The 17,578-nt window shown below is 48.4% G+C and overlaps 1 protein-coding gene across 1 annotated transcript; it reads right to left on the bottom strand.

The window, feature by feature from the left end:
- Positions 1–15,400: 15,400 nt before the first annotated feature.
- Positions 15,401–16,579, bottom strand: LOC147984483 (uncharacterized). Its single transcript, XM_087541120.1, has 2 exons — positions 16,546–16,579; positions 15,401–16,446 (listed from the first exon to the last, which is right to left on the bottom strand). The coding sequence occupies exons 1-2, from the start codon at positions 16,577–16,579 to the stop codon at positions 15,401–15,403; spliced, it is 1,080 nt and encodes a 359-aa protein (XP_087397246.1).
- Positions 16,580–17,578: the final 999 nt, after the last annotated feature.

The raw sequence follows: 17,578 nt of genomic DNA on the forward strand, positions 1-17,578 counted from the left end.
AAGGCTTCTGGGGGCGGAACTCCCGATCTGTTGTGTTCCCCGATGTTTTTAGGGTATATGGACATATATAGGCTAAAGAAGTCGGACAGGGGAGCCACGAGGGGCCCACGAGGGTGGGGGCACGCCCAGGGGGTAGGGCGCTCCTCCCTGCCTCGTGGCTTCCCTGGTGTCTATTCCAAGTCTCCTTGATTGCTTCCATTCCAAAATTAACTCTCCTGAAGGTTTCATTCTGTTTGGACTCTGTTTGATATTCCTTTTCTTCGAAACACTGAAATAGGCAAGAAAACAACAATTTGGGCTGGGCCTCCGGTTAATAGGCTAGTCCCAAAAAAAAATATAAAAGTGTTTAGTAAAGCCCATAAACATCCAAAACAGAAAATATAATAGCATGGAACAATCAAAAATTATAGATACGTTGGAGACGTATCAGCATCCCCAAGCTTAATTCCTGCTCGTCCTCGAGTAGGTAAATGAGAAAAACAGAATTTTTGATGTGGAATGCTTTCTAGAATATTTTTCAATGTAATTTTCTCTATTGTGGCATGAATATTCAGATCTGAAAGACTCAAGATAAAAGTTTATTGTTGACATAAAAATAGTAATACTCCAAGTATGCTAATCAAGCAATTATGTCTTATCAAAATACCATAGCCAAAGAAAACTTATCCCTACAAAGTCATATAGTTTGGCCATGCTTCATTTTCGTCACACAAAATGCTCTCACCATGTACAACCCCGATGACAAGCCAAGCAATTGTTTCATACTTAGCCTTTTCAAACTCTTTCAACTTTCACGCAATATATGAGCGCGAGCCATGGACATAGCACTATGGGTGGAATAGAATATGGTGATTGAGGTTGTGTGAGAATAAAAAAAGGGAGAAAGTCTCACATTAACGCGGCTAATCAATGGGCTATGGAGATGCCCACCGATTGATGTCAATGCAAGGAGTAGGGATTGCCATGCAACGGATGCACTAGAGCTATAAATATATGAAAGCTCATCAAAGAAACTAAGTGGGTGTGCATCCAACTCGCTTGCTCACGAAGACCTAGGGCATTTGAGGAAGCCCATCATTGGAATATACAAGCCAAGTTCTATAATGAAAAATTCCCACTAGTTTATGAAAGTGACAACATAGGAGACTCTCTATCATGAAGATCATGGTGCTACTTTGAAGCACAAGTGTGTAAAAGGATAGTAACATTGTCCCTTCTCTCTTTTTCTCTCACTTTTTTATTTGGGCCTTCTTTCTTTTTTTCTCTTTTGGCCACTTTTTTCGTCCGGAGTCTCATCCCGACTTGTGGGGGAATCATAGTCTCCATCATCCTTTCCTCACATGGGACGATGCTCTAATGATGATCATCACACTTTTATTTTCTTACAACTCAAGAATTACAACTCGATACTTAGAACAAAATATGACTCTATGTGAATGCCTCCGGCGGTGTACCGGGATTGCGATGAATCAAGAGTGACATGTATGAAGAATTAAGCATGGTGGCCTTGCCACAAATACGATGTCAACTACATGATCATGCAAAGCAATATGACAATGATGATGCGTGTCATAATAAATGGAACGGTGGAAAGTTGCATGGCAATATATCTCACAATGGCTATGGAAATGCCATAATAGGTAGGTATGGTGGCTGTTTTGAGGAAGATATAAGGAGGCTTATGTGTGATAGAGCGTATCATATCACGTGGTTTGGATGCATCGGCGAAGTTTGCACCAACTCTCAAGGTGAGAAAAGGAAATGCACGGTACCGAAGAGGCTAGCAATGATGGGAGGGTGAGAGTGCGTATAATCCATAGACTCAACATTAGTCATAAAGAACTCACATACTTACTGCAAAAATCTACAAGTCATCAAAACCAAGCACTACGTGCATACTCCTAGGGGAATAGATTGGTAGGAAAAGACCATCGCTTGTCCCCGACCGCCACTCATAAGGAAAGCAATCAAAGAACACCCCATGCTTCAAATTTGTCACATAACGTTTACCATACGTGCATGCTACAGGACTTGCCAACTTCAACACAAGTATTCATCAATTTCACAATTACTCAACTAGCACAGCTCTAATATTACCACCTTTATATCTCAAAACAATCTATCAAGCATCCAACTTCTCTTAGAATTTAAAATTTATAACCAAAGTGAATTACCATGCTGTTCTAAAGGACTCTAAAAATGATATAAGTGAAGCATGAGAGATCAATTATTTCTATAAAATAGAACCACCGCCGTGCTCTAAAAGATATAAGCGAAGCACTAGAGCAAAAATTATCCAACTCAAAAGATATAAGTGAAGCACATAGAGTATTCTAATAAATTCCAATTCATGTGTGTGTCTCCCAAAAGGTGAGTACAGAAAGGATGATTGTGGTAAAATAAAAAGCAAAGACTCAAATCATACAAGACGCTCCAAGCAAAATACATATCATGTGGCGAATAAAAATATAGCTCCAAGTAAAGTTACCGACGAACGAAGACGAAAGAGGGGATGCCATCCGGGGCATTCCCAAGCTTAGGCTCTTGGTTGTCCTTGAATATTACCTTGAGGTGCCTTGGGCATCCCCAATTTTAGGCACTTGCCACTCCTTATTCCATAGTCCATCGAATCTTTACCCAAAAATTGAAAACTTCACAACACAAAACTTAACAGAAAACTCGTAAGCTCTGTTAGTATAAGAAAATAAATCACCACTTAGGTACTGTTGTGACCTCATTATAAATTCATATTGGTGTAATATATACTATATTCCAACTTCTCTATGGTTCATAACCTCCGATACTACTCATAGATTCATCAAAGTAAGCAAATAACACATAGAAAACAGAATCTGTGAAAAACAGAACAGTCTGTAGTAATCTGTATCAAACGTATACTTATGTAACCCCACAAATTCTGAAATAAATTGTTAGACGTGAGGAATTTGTCTATTAATCATCTGCAAAAATAATCAACCTAATCGCACTCTCCAGTAAAAATGGCAGCCAATCTCATGAGCGCAGAAGTTTTTGTTTTTTACAGCAAGATCGCAAAGACTTCACCCAAGTCTTCCCAAAGGTTCTACTTGGCACAAACACTAATTAAAACATAAAACCACATCTAAATAGAGGCTAGATGAATTATTTATTACTAAACAGGATCAAAAAGCAAGGAACAAAAATAAAATTGGGTTGCCTCCCAACAAGCTCTTACGTTCAACGCCCCTAGCTAGGCATGATGATTTCAATGATGCTCACATAAAAGATAAGAATTGAAACATAAAGAGAGCCTCGTGAAGAATATGACTAGCACATTTAAGTCTAACCAAATTACTATGCATAGGGATTTTGTGAGCAAACAATTTATGGGAACAATAATCAACTAGCATAGGAAGGCAAAACAAGCATAACTTTAAAACTTTAAGCACATAGAGAGGAAACTTGACATTATTGCAATTCCTACAAGCATATGTTCCTCCCTAATAATAATTTTAAGTAGCATCATGAATGAATTCAACAATATAACTATCACATAAAAGCATTGTTTTCATGATCTACAAGCATAGAAATTTTATTACTCTCCACATAAGCAAAATTCTTCTCATTCGGAATAGTGGGAGTATCATAAGAAACTTGAATACTACAAATTGTTTCCACATTAAAAGAGTAATATTCAGGAAAAGGGTAATCATAATCATGACAAGTTTTAATATAATCATCACTACTTTTTATAGCATACGTATCATCACAATAATCATCATAAGTAGCAACTTTGTTCTCATCATAATCGATTGAAACCTCTTCCAAGATAGTGGAATCATTACTAAATAAAGTCATGACCTCTCCAAATCCACTTTCATAATTATCACAATAAGATTCAACACCCTCCAAAATAGTGGGATCATTACTTCCTAAAGTTGACACTCTTCCAAACCCACTTTCATCAATATAATCATCATAAGTAGGAGGCATGCTATCATCATAATAAATTTGCTAATCAAAACTTGGGAGACTAAAGATATCATCTTCATCAAATGTAGCATCCCCAAGCTTGGGACAAACATTAATTGCAGCAAATACATTCTCAAACATGTCATTCTCATCAAACATAGCATCCCCAAGCTTGGGCCTTTTCATATCATAAGCATAATCATTCTCATCATTAATAGTATGGATAGCACCAATAGTATAACAATTATCATCATCACAATGAGTAGTAGGAGCAACATCATTTGGGAGGGATACATTTTTACCTTTACTTCTCCGTCTTTTCTTTTTCTTCTTCACATTATGTGTGGGTTTAACCCTCTTTTTTGAGCTCCTTATTAATGAGATTAGTTGAATAGAAGGCTCCTCCTCGTTACCTGATTCATCATAAGAAATAATAGGAGGATATTGGGAAGTCTCTTCCCTTTCATTAGTATTCTCTTCATCCTCTATTTGTTTTATTTTCTTTATGTAATTGGCAATATAAGTATTTTCAATGCAATTCACCGCACAATACATAATTATTTTTTCTAGATCAATATCAAGGAATTTCTCAAGGTTATATTCTGGAATATGCTTAGTTATACGTTTCATTTCTTAATAACCCAAAAGTAAACTAAGTTCATTATGATGTGCAAGGGAAATCAAATCATCACAATATTTGGACACGATACGATCATGAAACAATTGGCATTGGAGATTTAAATGACCATGTTCATTGCAAAGTTCACAAGTATGGCGAAGAAATTTTAAATTTTCAGCACAAACATATAGCCTCTCTTGCAAAATCTATCTTCCCTATTTGGTGTGTACTTGCAAACTCTATGCACTCCACAAAAGTTGACATGCTTATAAGAGACATTTTCATCATGACTGGTGCAATCATCATTAGTACTATGGATATTCAAGGAGTTCATACTAACAACATGGCAATCATGCTCATCATTCAAAGATTTAGTGCCAAACATTTTATAGACTTCTTCTTCTAGCATTTGAGCACAATTTTCCTTTCCATCATTCTCACGAAAGATATTAAAAAGATGAAGCGTATGAGGCAAACTCAATTCCATTTTTTAGTTTTCTTCTATAAACTAAACTAGTGCTAAAACAAGAAACTAAAAGATTCGATTGCAAGATCTAAAGATATACCTTCAAGCACTCACCTCCCCGGCAATGGCGCCAGAAAAGAGCTTGATGTCTACTATGCAACCTTCTTCTCGTAGACGCTGTTGGGCCTCCAAGTGCAGAGGTTTGTAGGACAGTAGCAAATTTCCCTCAAGTGGATGACCTAAGGTTTATCAATCCGTGGAAGGCGTAGGTTGAAGATGGCCTCTCTCAAACAACCCTACAACCAAATAACAAAAAGTCTCTTGTGTCCCCAACACACCCAATACAATGGTAAATTGTATAGGTGCACTAGTTCGGCGAAGAGATGGTGATACAAGTGCAATATGGAGGATAGATATGGGTATTTGTAATCTGAAAATATAAAAACAACAAGGTAACTAGTAATAAAAGTGAGTGTAAACAATATTGCAATGCTAGGAAACAAGGCCTAGGGTTCATACTTTCACTAGTGCATGTTCTCTCAACAATAATAACATAATTGGATCATATAACTATCCCTCAACATGCAACAAAGAGTCACTCCAAAGTCACTAATAGCAGAGAACAAACGAATAGATTATTGTAGGGTACGAAACCACCTTAAAGTTATTCTTTCGGATCGATCTATTCATGATTTCGTACTAGAATAACACCTTAAGACACATATCAACTAAAACCCTAATGTCACCTATATACTCCAATGTCACCTCAAGTATCTGTGGGTATGATTATACAATATGCATCAAACAATCTCGGATTCATCTATTCAGCCAGCACAAAGTACTTCAAAGAGTGCCCCAAAGTTTCTACCAGAGAGTTAAGACGAAAACGTGTGCCAACCCCTATGCATAAGTTCACGAGCGGAACCCGCAAGTTGATCACCAAAACATACATCTAGTGGATCACGTGATATCCCATTGTCACCACAGATAAGCACATGCAAGACATACATCAAGTGTTCTCAAATCCTTAAAGACTCAATCCGATAAGATAACTTCAAAGGGAAAACTCAATTCATCACAAGAGAGTAGAGGGGGAGAAACATCATAAGATCCAACTATAATAGCAAAGCTCGCGATACATCAAGATCGTGCCGACTCAAGAACACGAGAGAGAGAGAGAGAGAGAGAGAGAGAGAGATCAAACACATAGCTACTGGTACATATCCTCAGCCCCGAGGGAGAACTACTCCCTCCTCGTCATGGAGAGCGTCGGGATGATGAAGATGGCCACCGGAGAGGGATCCCCCCCCTCCGGCAGGGTGCCAGAACAGGTCTAGATTGGTTTTCGGTGGCTACGGAGGCTTCTGGTGGCGGAACTCCTGATCTATTGTGTTTGCCGATGTTTTTAGGGTATATGGACATATATATGCGAAAGAAGTTGGTCAGGGGAGCCACGAGGGGGCCACGAGGGTGGGGGCGTGCCCAGGGGGTAGGGCGCGCCTCCCTGCCTCGTGGCTTCCCTGACGCCTACTCCAATTCTCCTGGATTGCTTCCGTTCCAAAAATAACTCTCCCGAAGGTTTCATTTCGTTTGGACTCCGTTTGATATTCCTTTTCTTCGAAACACTGAAAATAGGCAAGAAAACAGCAATTTGGGTTGGGCCTCTAGTTAATAGGTTAGTCCCAAAAATAATATAAAAGTGTTCAGTAAAGCCCATAAACATCCAAAACAGATAATATAATAGCATGGAACAATCAAAAATTATAGATACGTTGGAGACGTATTAGTTGTGCAGAATAGGTCTCTAATATTTGCTCCTTTTCCAGCCCAAAATTCCAGCTGCCGGCATTCTCCCTCTTCATGTAAACCTTATAAAATAAGAGAGAAAGGGCATAAGTATTGTGACATAATGTGTAATAACATCCCATAATGCAATAAATATCGATATAAAAGCATGATGCAAAATGGACGTATCAACTCCCCCAAGCTTAGACCTCACTTGTCCTCAAGCGGAAGCCGATATCGAAAAATATGTCCACATGTTTAGAGATAGAGGTGTCGATAAAATAAAATACGGACATGAGGGCATCATGATCATTCTTAGAACAACAACATATATATATATTGTCACGTGATTTCTTATGCTAAATTAATAATCTATTCACAATGTCAAGTATGAATCAGAAACTTCATTGAAAGCTAGCAAACTATAATCTCGGTCATTAAGGCAATTGCAATTTATCATAACATTGGAATGAGTCAATATAAGAGCTTTTCAGCAAGTCCACATACTCAACTATCATTTAGTCTTTCACAATTGCTAACACTTACGCAATACTTATGGTTATGGAGTTTTAATCGGACACAGAGAAAGATAGGGGCTTATAGTTGTGCCTCCCAACCTTTTACCTCAAGGGTAATGTCAACAATAATGCTTTATGAAAACCCACATCCAATTAGCTATATATATCAGGATCTTTCCAACATATAGTGCTTGCCAAAGGATAAAATGTAAAAAGGAAAGGTGAAGATCACCATGACTCTTGTATAAAGTATAAGACAAAAAAAGATAGGCCCTTCGCAGAGGGAAGCAGAGGTTGTCATGTGTTTTTATGGTTGGATGCACGAAATCTTAATGCAAAAGAACGTCACTTTATATTGCCACTTGTGATAGGGACCTTTATTATGCAGTCCGTCGCTTTTATTTCTTCCATATCACAAGCTCGTATAAAGCTTATTTTCTCCGCACTAATAGATCATACATATTTAGAGAGCAATTTCTATTGCTTGCAACAATGTCAACTTACTTGAAGGGTCTTACTCAATCCATAGGTAGATATGGTGGACTCTCATGGCAAAACTGGGTTTAAGGATATTTGGAAGCACAAGTAGTATCTCTACTTGGTGCAAAGAATTTGGCTAGCATGAGGGGGAAAGGCAAGCTCAACATGTTGGATGATCCATGACAATATAATTTATTTCGGATATAAGAAAGCATAAACCATTATGTTGCCTTCCTTGTCCAACATCAACTTTATATCATGTCATATTTTAATGAGTGCTCACAATCATAAAAGATGCCCAAGATAGTATATTTATATGTGAAAACCTCTCTTTCTTTATTACTTCCTATTAATTGCAACGATGACCAAAACTATGTGTGTCAACTCTCAACAACTTTTATTCATCATACTCTTTATATGTGAAGTGTCGGTGTGAAATGACACCTATGGGATCACAAGAATCCCTACTATGGTTACCGGGGCGCAGGGTTGCGAGGAGAGCAGGGCTAGTAGACAGCACAAGGATTGTTTACCCAGGTTCGGGTCGTGAGGATGCGTAAAACCCTAGTCCTGCTTTGGTGGGTGTATTTCTGAGAGTTCTTGAGCTCTCGAACTAGCTGTGGTCAGCGTGTGGTTCCAAAGAGCCGAATCCCTCTCCTTGTTGCCTCGGGCCTCCTTTTATAGGAAAAAGGGGTTGCCACAGTGGCACACAGGAGGTGGAAAAGTCTACAGTGGCACGAGGTTATCCCTCATATTACAGGACAAGGTGCATTTAATGCACCGCTTTGGTGTCCTCTTGCTTTATCGAGGACGGAGGCGAGGACCGTCCCGTCCGTCGCCTCTCCTCCTCGCTTCGACACGCACCTGGGACAGGGATGCGTGCGGTGCCATGTAGGCAGGCAGGCAGCTGAGTTGGCGCGGTGGTGGAGCCTTCACAAAGATCTGCATGCCGCCACGCAGGCGCTTGATGGGTTGGCCTGGGAGCTGCATGTTGCCATGCAGGTGACCGCCCAACTGGTTGGGCTGGCAGCTGCATGTGAACGGCGGTGGGAGCCTGGTCGACGTGGGCTGGGCAGCGGCCTTACCGGCGTCTTCGGCGAGGGCCTTGCCGGGTGGCCCGGCAAGGGTCTCGTCGTGGCGTGTTGTCGTCCCCGACAAGGATCTTGCTGAGGGTCTGGTGGCCTTCCTCGGCAAGGATCTTGCCGAGAATCGTCGTCTTCTAATCTGATCTTGAATATGTCTTCACAAAGATTCGCATGATACCACAGGGGTGCCTTCCCGAGCCCTGGTCCCATGCTGATGATGACACTGGAGGGCGTTGGCTCAAGGGTGGCTTGCTCTATTGGCGTGGGGCGAGCTGTCCCGGCAAGAGTCTTGTCGGGGCCGCTGAGGCCACCCGGCAAGGGTCTTGCCGGGGGAACCTGCTTCGTCCCTCTGCTCTTTGTGGTTTTGGCCTTGGCGTTGCTTTGACTGTCTTGGACTTTGATCTTACCTTGGCTCACCTCCCTCGTTCTGCTTGGTGTGGCCGCGGACGCAGCTCTGACTACCCGTGCACAGGAAAATGGGTACAAAGATGCGCCCCTATTTTTGTACACCGACAGGAGCCCCCGGACCTGGGCCACACATAAGCACAACGCGTTGTTGGGCCAGGCCCAAAACGGTGCGCGAGCAGGTGGGGCGGTTTTTACCATGGTAAGATTCTTCGCGCGCTTCGCCTCCCACGACCCGCGCGCGTGGCGCGGCATGGGGGGTGTGCGTGACGTGGGCGGCATGCATGGGACGGTTTCCACATGCATGCGTCACATCGCAGTAAAGAGGCGGCTCGCGCCTTCCCCGTAAAAAGAGGGAGGCATGGAGGCGCGGCTCATTTACTGAGCGGGGTCGGGTGTGGTCTTCAAGGCGTCCACTCCCCACGATCACGGGGAGTGGAGAGGTCGCCTCACCCATCCCTTCAGTTCTGCACGTCTGCCACGCGTCCCTGTGGTGGCAAACGGTGGAGGCGAGAAACCGGTCCGCCGCTGGTTGGGCGGCGGGTCGGTCCTGATTCCCCACGCCTCCGGTGTCTGGATTGGCCGAGCGGGGCGGCCGAGCCTCAACCCCGTTCCTTTATAAAGAGGAGGAAGGGGGAGATGGCACCCCGCATTTTTCCATCTTCTATCTCTCTCTACTTCTGCTCCTCCCTCTCACCCGCCATGGAGAAAGGGAATCCTGGTCCTTCGACGGTAGCGGTGAGGGTCGCCGCTCGACAGCGCGTCCCTCCACCTCCTGAACCCGTGGTGGCGGAACCGACCGCGAGGGGAAGGGGGTGGGGGCGAGGCCATGGGCGAGGTAGAGGCAGAGGCCGTAGCGCTCGGGGAAGGGGGGGATGGGGCGGCGCGCCGGCCTCGCCCCTGCCAATAATGCCCTTCCCGATGGAGGGCCACGTTGAAGACCAGCCTTGCGAGTTCTTCATCAGGCTCCGCCGTCCCCCTCGTCGTCGTCTTCGTCTCCCCACTCCATTCGCTCTGGTGATGGAGTGTGCCCCGCCCCTGACCCTTTGGTTGCACATGAGGGGCTGCGGGAACGGGGGCACACGAGTCGAGGTCGCCTTCCCGGCTCCTTGAGTTATGTATCTCCGTCGTGGATGGAAGACGTTCGCCCGCATCCACAGCCTGACGGCGGGGCTCGTCCTCTCCTTCAAGTTAATGGAGGACGGCCTGCTCTCCGTCAAGGTCTTCGGAGATCTTGGAACTCATCTAAAATGCTGCGTGGAGAGCTCCTCTGATGGAGATTCTGACGATGGAATCTCGTCCTCGAGCGAGAGAGATGAGGAGGACAGCGGGGCGGACAGCGGGGACGAGTCCGACTAGGCATCGGACGCCCCGCGCCTAGGCGGGTGCGGCAGCAGCAACATCTGCACCTGGCCGCTCCTCTGGAAAAAGCTGGCCGGGGCAGGGCCAGCTCCTTGTACCTTGCGGGGCTGTCTCCTTGGGCGGCTGGCGTCAGGAGGCTGCGGAAGAGGAAGAGGGCGGGCGGCAAGGCCGTCAACTCGGAGTACGCCGGCACCGACGCCTTCACTGCGTATTGCCGGTCCTGCCGCCTTGTCTTCCAGCTCCTTTCCCGGCGCCGTCATCATTGGCCCGCCCGTGGGTGGCCACCGAGATGTTCTCTTGGTGCTTTCTGCTGCTCGTAGCTCGCCTAAGCACACCTTTCGCCTCCTTGACCTGCCTCCTGAGGAGAGGGACAAGAAAGGGATTACGGGCATCTTATCTCTTTTTTTAGTTTGTAAGCTTGTGGGCCTTTGTTAAATTTAAAACTTGTAATCCCCTTGCTCATGTTTTTCATCTCGCACGAACTATACCTATATGGGATGTTTTTAATGAAAAAGGGATGCTTGCCGGGTTTTTTGTTCGCGGGTAAATCCCGCGACACGGAGCGAATCCTTGTTATTGTTTTAAGATAAATGTTTTTCGCCCGGCAACAGGCCTTGCCGTCCCCCCACTCCACTCGACCATTCTCGTGCTCTTGACGGAGGCAGGGATGAAGTGGGATTTAGGCTCCTTGTCCCACCTCCTTGCCGTCGCGGCTATGACCAAATCCGGACCCAGGAAATAATCCCTAGGTATAGGAAAAAGGGGAGCATGGCAGCCTAGAGATAAAAACGAGGTTTCACATGCCCCAGTTCGGTTCCGAAATGCATGACAGAGGATAAAAGACTTATCTGGATCCGCAGCCCTTGGCAATCTCATCTTGCCGCGGTTGGATCCTTGTGCTTGCAGCCCCTGACAACTCTGGCTTGCCGGGGTCGGGGCACCGGTCCGTTTCCTTCTTTCCGAGTAGCTCAGCAAAAGTGCTCATGTGCCCTGCGAACCAAAGGAGGACAGAAAAGGAACAGACAGACGCGCACTCGACCTCTAGGCTAGGGGTTAGTCGCCGCTAAGCACTATCAACCCTAACCAAGGAAGAGACTCGACCTAGCATGCATGCTATAACTTAGGGCGCTAGTGCTTCATTTATTTTCTCTCAGGGTCTGCGCCTGGCTTTGTACAAAGGGTCACATGCCTTGTCGGCAAAGCTTGTACAAAAGGTGGCTTGCCGGGAGGCCCGGCAAGCCGCGCCTTATGGGTAAAACTTGCGAAGATGCTCGATGTTCCAGGAGTTGTTCACTGGGACGGCATCTTCGGTCTCTAGGCGGACTGCGCCAGGCCTGGTGACTCGCATTACCCGATAAGGGCCTTCCCACTTCGGCGTCAACTTGTTGGAATTCTTGGCCGACTGAATGTGCCGAAGGACAAGGTCGCCTTCCTCAAGGCTTCGGGAATGAACCTTGCGGCTATGATAGCGGTGCAAGGCGTGCTGGTAGCGTGCCGCTCTCACAGCCGCCCGAAGACGATCTTCCTCAAGGAGTGTCGCATCATCTTGGCTCAACGGCTCTTTCTCAAGCTCATCATAAGCGAGCACTCAAGGTGACCCGTATATGAGTTCCGTGGGGAGAACTGCTTCTACCCCATATACCAGGGAAAAAGGTGTCTGGCCGGTGGCTCGATTTGGCGTCGTCCTCATCGACCAAAGAACCGCCGGCAACTCATCAATCCAGCGCCTTCCACTCTTGTGGAGCTTGTTAAAGGTCTTCGTCCTTAAGCCTCGCAACACTTCAGCATTTGCCCTCTCCGCTTGGTCGTTGCTCCGTGGATGTGCCACGGAAGCAAAATAGACCTTACTGCCGAGGTCTTGGATGTACTGCATGAAGGTGTGGCTTGTGAACTGGGTGTCGTTGTCGGTGATGACTCTGTTTGGCACACCAAAACGGCAGACCGGTCCTTTGAAGAACTTGACGGCTGACTGAGCAGTCACCTTCCTCACTGCTTCCACTTCCGGTCACTTTGTGAACTTGTCGATTGCAACGTACAAGTACTCAAAGCCCCCGACAGCGCGGGGGAATGGGCCTAGTATATCGAGCCCCCAGACCGAGAATGGCCAGGAGAGAGGGATTGTTTGAAGGGCTTGAGCCGGCTGATGAAGCTTCTTTGAATGGAACTGGCACGCTTCACACTTGGTTACTAGTGCCGTCGCATCCTGGAGGGCGGTGGGCCAGAAGAAACCTTGCCGAAATGCCTTCCCGGCAACGGCCCTTGACCCTATGTGGGAGCCACATATGCCTCCATGTATCTCCGCCAACAGCTCCAGTCCTTCCTCCCGGGGGATGCATTTGAGTTTCACACCGTTTGGCCTCCTCCGATATAGGACGTCATCGACGAACTGGTACAGGGCAGACCGACAGGCTACTTTCTCTGCTTCTTCCTGCTCCTCAGGAAGCTCCCCTGTTTGGAGGAAGTGGACGGTATGATGCGCCCATGCCAGAGTCTGGGGCTCGACGGCAAGGACCAAAGGCATTTCTTCCGCCATGAGAGCGGTTGTCTCTACGGCCAGGGATTGATGCCCTGTCGGAGTCAGTCGCTCTTGGTCAGGCTCAGCGTCTGCGGCAGTACCCTTGCCGACAGCCCCAGGGGGCTCAATAGGAAAGTACTTGCCGGGACCTGATTTCCTCTGCTTGTTCTGCCCCGCTGATGGTTCGACAGATGGTTGAGTCAACCGGAGCAAAAAGGTACCTGGTTCCACAGGTAGCTTGAATGCGGCCCGCTTTGACAGGTAATCGGCGATGTCATTATCCGCTCGGGGGACGTGCTTTGCCTGGATACCGTCAAAGCGTTCCTCCAGCTTCCTCACCTCGTCTACGTAGGCTTCCATCAATGGGCTCTGATAATCCTTGTTGACATGCCTGACAACGAGCTGCGAGTCGCCCCTGACGATGAGCTTCTTAACCCCGAGGTCTGCCGTGATCCTGAGATCAGCAAGCAATCCCTCGTGCTCGACAGTGTTGTTGGTGGACATCTCCATGGGGAAGTGCATCTGGATCACGTACTTGAGGTGTTCTCCGTTGGGTGCTACGAGTAGCACACCAGCACCGGCGCCTTGCAGCGAGAAAGCCCCATCAAAGTACATGATCCAGTCGCGATCTGCTTCCTTGCCGGGGAGAGTGGTCTCCTGGATTTCTTCGTCAAGCGTCGAGGTCCATTCTGCAATGAATTCCGCCAAGACTCTGCTCTGAATTGTCGAGGTACTTTCAAACTTTAAACCGAAACTTGACAGCTCCAAGGCCCATTCCACAATCCTTCCGCTTGCGTCCGGGTTGTGCAGTATCCGTTGCAACGGGAGGCGGGTGACGACAGTGATCTCGTGGGCCTGGAAGTAGTGACGCAACTTCCTCGAGGCCATAAGGAGGCCGAAGAGCAATTTTTGCATGCCAGAATACCTCGACCTAGCCCCCTGCAAGAGGGAGCTGACAAAGTAAATCGGGTGCTGCATCATCTTCTTCTTTGGCACCACTTCACTTGACTGCGCGAGCATTGCCTTGGTGGCACCAGACTCCGCCGGGGGCCGCGCCTTTCCGGCACCAGGCCCTGTCGGGGGAATCTTTGGCTTGCCATCCACTGGTTCTACCGCCATTGCCTCTCCCTCGTCGACCTCCCTCTGTGCCACCAGTGCGGCGCTGACCACTTGATTCATCGCCGCCAGATACAGCAGCAACGGCTCTTATGGTTTAGGCGCAACCAGTATCGGCACGGAGGAAAGGTACTTCTTCAGATCCTGCAGTGCTGCCTCAGCTTCTGGTGTCCACTCTATTGGGCTTGCCTTCTTCAAGATTTTGAAGAAAGGAAGGGCGCGCTCGGTGGACTTAGAGATGAACCGGCTCATGGAGGCAACGCAGCCTGTGAGCCGACGCACATCCTTGATCCGCTTGGGCGCCTTGATCTGCTCAATAGCCTTGATCTTGTCTGGGTTTGCCTCGATCCCGCGCTGCGACACAAAGAATCCGAGAAGCTTGCCGGACGGAACACCGAAGACGCACTTCTCAGGGTTTAGCTTGAGGTTGATCTTGCGCGGGTTAGCAAATGTCTCCTCCAGATCTTGCACAAGAGTGGGCCCGTCTTTGGTTTTGACCACTATGTCATCCATGTAGGCCTCCATATTTCTATGGAGCTGAGGTTCAAAACCAATTTGGACTGCTCATGCAAATGTTGAGCCGGCACTCTTCAACCCAAAAGGCAACCATAAAAAGCAATACGTACCACATGGGGTGATGAATGCCATCTTCTCTTCATCCTCTCTTGTCATGAAGATTTGGTGGTAGCCTGAGTAGGCGTCGAGGAATGATAACAGATCACACCCGGCCGTGGAGTCAACAATCTGGTCGATGCGCGGCAACGGGAAGGGGTCCTTAGGGCAAGCCTTATTAATATCTGTGTAATCAATACACAGCCTCCACTTCCCATTCGCCTTGCGCACCACTACTGGATTGGCCAACCACGTCGGGTGGAGCACCCCTCTCACCAAACATGCCGCTTCCAACTTCCTGATCTCCTCTGTGATGAACTCCTGCCTTTCTAGAGCCTAATTTCTGACCTTCTGCTTGACGGACCGCGTGTGGGGACAGACAGCTAGGTGGTGCTCAATCACTTCCCTGGGAACACTGGGGATGTCAGACGCTTGCCATGCAAACACGTCGACATTTGCCTGCAGGAAGGTGACGAGCGTGCCTTCCTATTTGCTGTCGAGGGTGGAGCCTATGATGAAGGCCCCTCCCGTGCCATCCTCCCCGACGGGAACCTTCTTGGTCTGCGGTGGCTCGGCTCTGGATCTCTTGCTCTTGTCGGTAGAGCTCTCTGGCACGTCCTCAACAGTAGCACAACACTCCGAGGAGGTGCGCTTGCCAGAGTGGGTGCGAGAGGTCTTGTCGGGCTCCTTTTTCCCTCCCGGGCCGTCAGCGGCAGGAGCAGGTGCCTTGACGGCAGCTGCTGCAACAGCTTCCCAGTAGAGCTGGTCGGCACAAATCAGCGCGTCCTTCTTGTCGGAGGGGATGGAGATGATGGTTAACGGCCTGGGCATCTTTAGCATGTTGTAGGCGTAGTGTGACGCCGCCATGAACTTGGCCAATGCCGGGCAGCCGAGGATCCCGTTGTAGGGCAAGGGGATCACGGCCACGTCGAAGACGATCTTCTCCGTCCTATAGTTCAACTCTCCTCCAAATGTCACGGGCAGTGTGACCTTTCCCTTCGGCTGGCTCCTCCCTGGATTGACCCCTTGAAACGTGCCCGTTTCCTCAAGGTCTCTATCAGGGATTTGCAACCTTTTGATCACGACAGGCGAGATCAGGTTCAGGCCGGCCCCGCCGTCAACTAACATCTTGTTCACCCTGAGGTTGCATATTGTTGGCGAGACCAACAATGGCAAACACCCGACCGCGATAGTGCGGTCAGGGTGGTCCTCGGCGTCAAAGATGAGGGGCGTGCTGGACCACTTCAGCGGCTTCTGAGCGTCGAACAACAGCTCTGCTGCTGTAATCTCTCGCGCCCACTGCTTGAGCTGGCGGCGAGAGGTATGCAGCGAGGTGCCGCCATCGATGCATATGGCCTCCGTATCCTTCTGGAACCCTTGCTCACCAAACTCGTTGTCCTCATCGTGATTGTCGTCTTCTTGTTTCTTGTTGCGGCCCCGGGTGGGCCTCTCTTGCTGGTTGTCCTTGGATCCGGCGATGTGTGGCCGGTCGTCTGGCGCGCGAACGACGCCGCTCGCCAGGCTCCGACTACCTGGGGGATGCTAGTGCTCGCGGGTCGCGGCCCGGTTCCTGTCTGCGACCGGTCCGCTGCTCGTCCGCACCAGCACGGGTCGTTCGGCTCCCAACGAACCGACCGCCGTGGCCGTCCTCTTCTTAGGGGTCATGGCGACGAAGAACTGCTAGGCTAACTACTAGACCATATTCTCGCAATTGCGCCCCCCTACCTGGCACGTCAAAGGATGTCGGTGTGAAACGACACCTATGGGATCATAAGAATCCCTACTACGGTTGCCGGGGTGCAGGGTTGCAAGGAGAGCAGGGCTAGTAGACAGCACAAGGATCGTTTACCCAGGTTCGGGCCGCCAGGATGTGTAAAACCCTAGTCCTGCTTTGGTGGGTGTATTTCTGAGAGTTCTTGAGCTCTCGAACTAGCTGTGGTCAGTGTGTGGTTCAAAAGAGCCGAATCCCTCTCCTTGTCGCCTCGGGCCTCCTTTTATAGGAAAAAGGGGTTGCCACAGTGGCACACAGGAGGCGGAAAGGTCTACAGTGGCACGAGGTTATCCCTCGTATTACAGGACAAGGTGCATTTAATGCACCGCTCAGGTGTCCTCTTGCTTTATCGGGGACGGGGCCGAGGCCCGTCCCGTCCATCACGGCTCCTCCTCGCTTCGACACGCGCCTCGGCCAGGGATGCGTGCGGTACCATGTAGGAAGGCAGGCAGCTGAGTTGGCGCGGTGGTGGAGCCTTCACGAAGATTTGCATGCCTCCACGTAGGTGCTTGATGGGTTGGCCTAGGAGCTGCATGTTGCCACGCAGGTGCCCGCCCAGCTGGTTGGGCCGGCAGCTGCATGTGAACGGCGGTGGGAGCCTGGTCGACGTGGGCTGGGCGGCGGCCTTGCCAGCGTCTTTGGAGAGGGCCTTGCCGGGTGGCCTGACAAGGGTCTCGCCATGGCATGTTGTCGTCCCCGGCAAGGATCTTGCCGGGGGTCTGGTGGCCTTCCTCGGCAAGGATCTTGCCGAGAATCGTCATCTTCTAATCTGATCTTGAATATGTCTTCACAAAGATTTGCATGCCACCACAGGGATGCCTTCCTGAGCCCTGGTCCCATGCTGATGCTGACACTGGGGGCCGTGGGCTCAAGGGTGGCTCGCTCTGTTGGCG

The sequence above is a fragment of the Triticum urartu genome, chromosome 2A (genome assembly GCF_056163025.1).
Source record: "Triticum urartu cultivar PI428250 chromosome 2A, HENAU_Tu73, whole genome shotgun sequence".
NCBI lineage: Eukaryota > Viridiplantae > Streptophyta > Magnoliopsida > Poales > Poaceae > Triticum > Triticum urartu.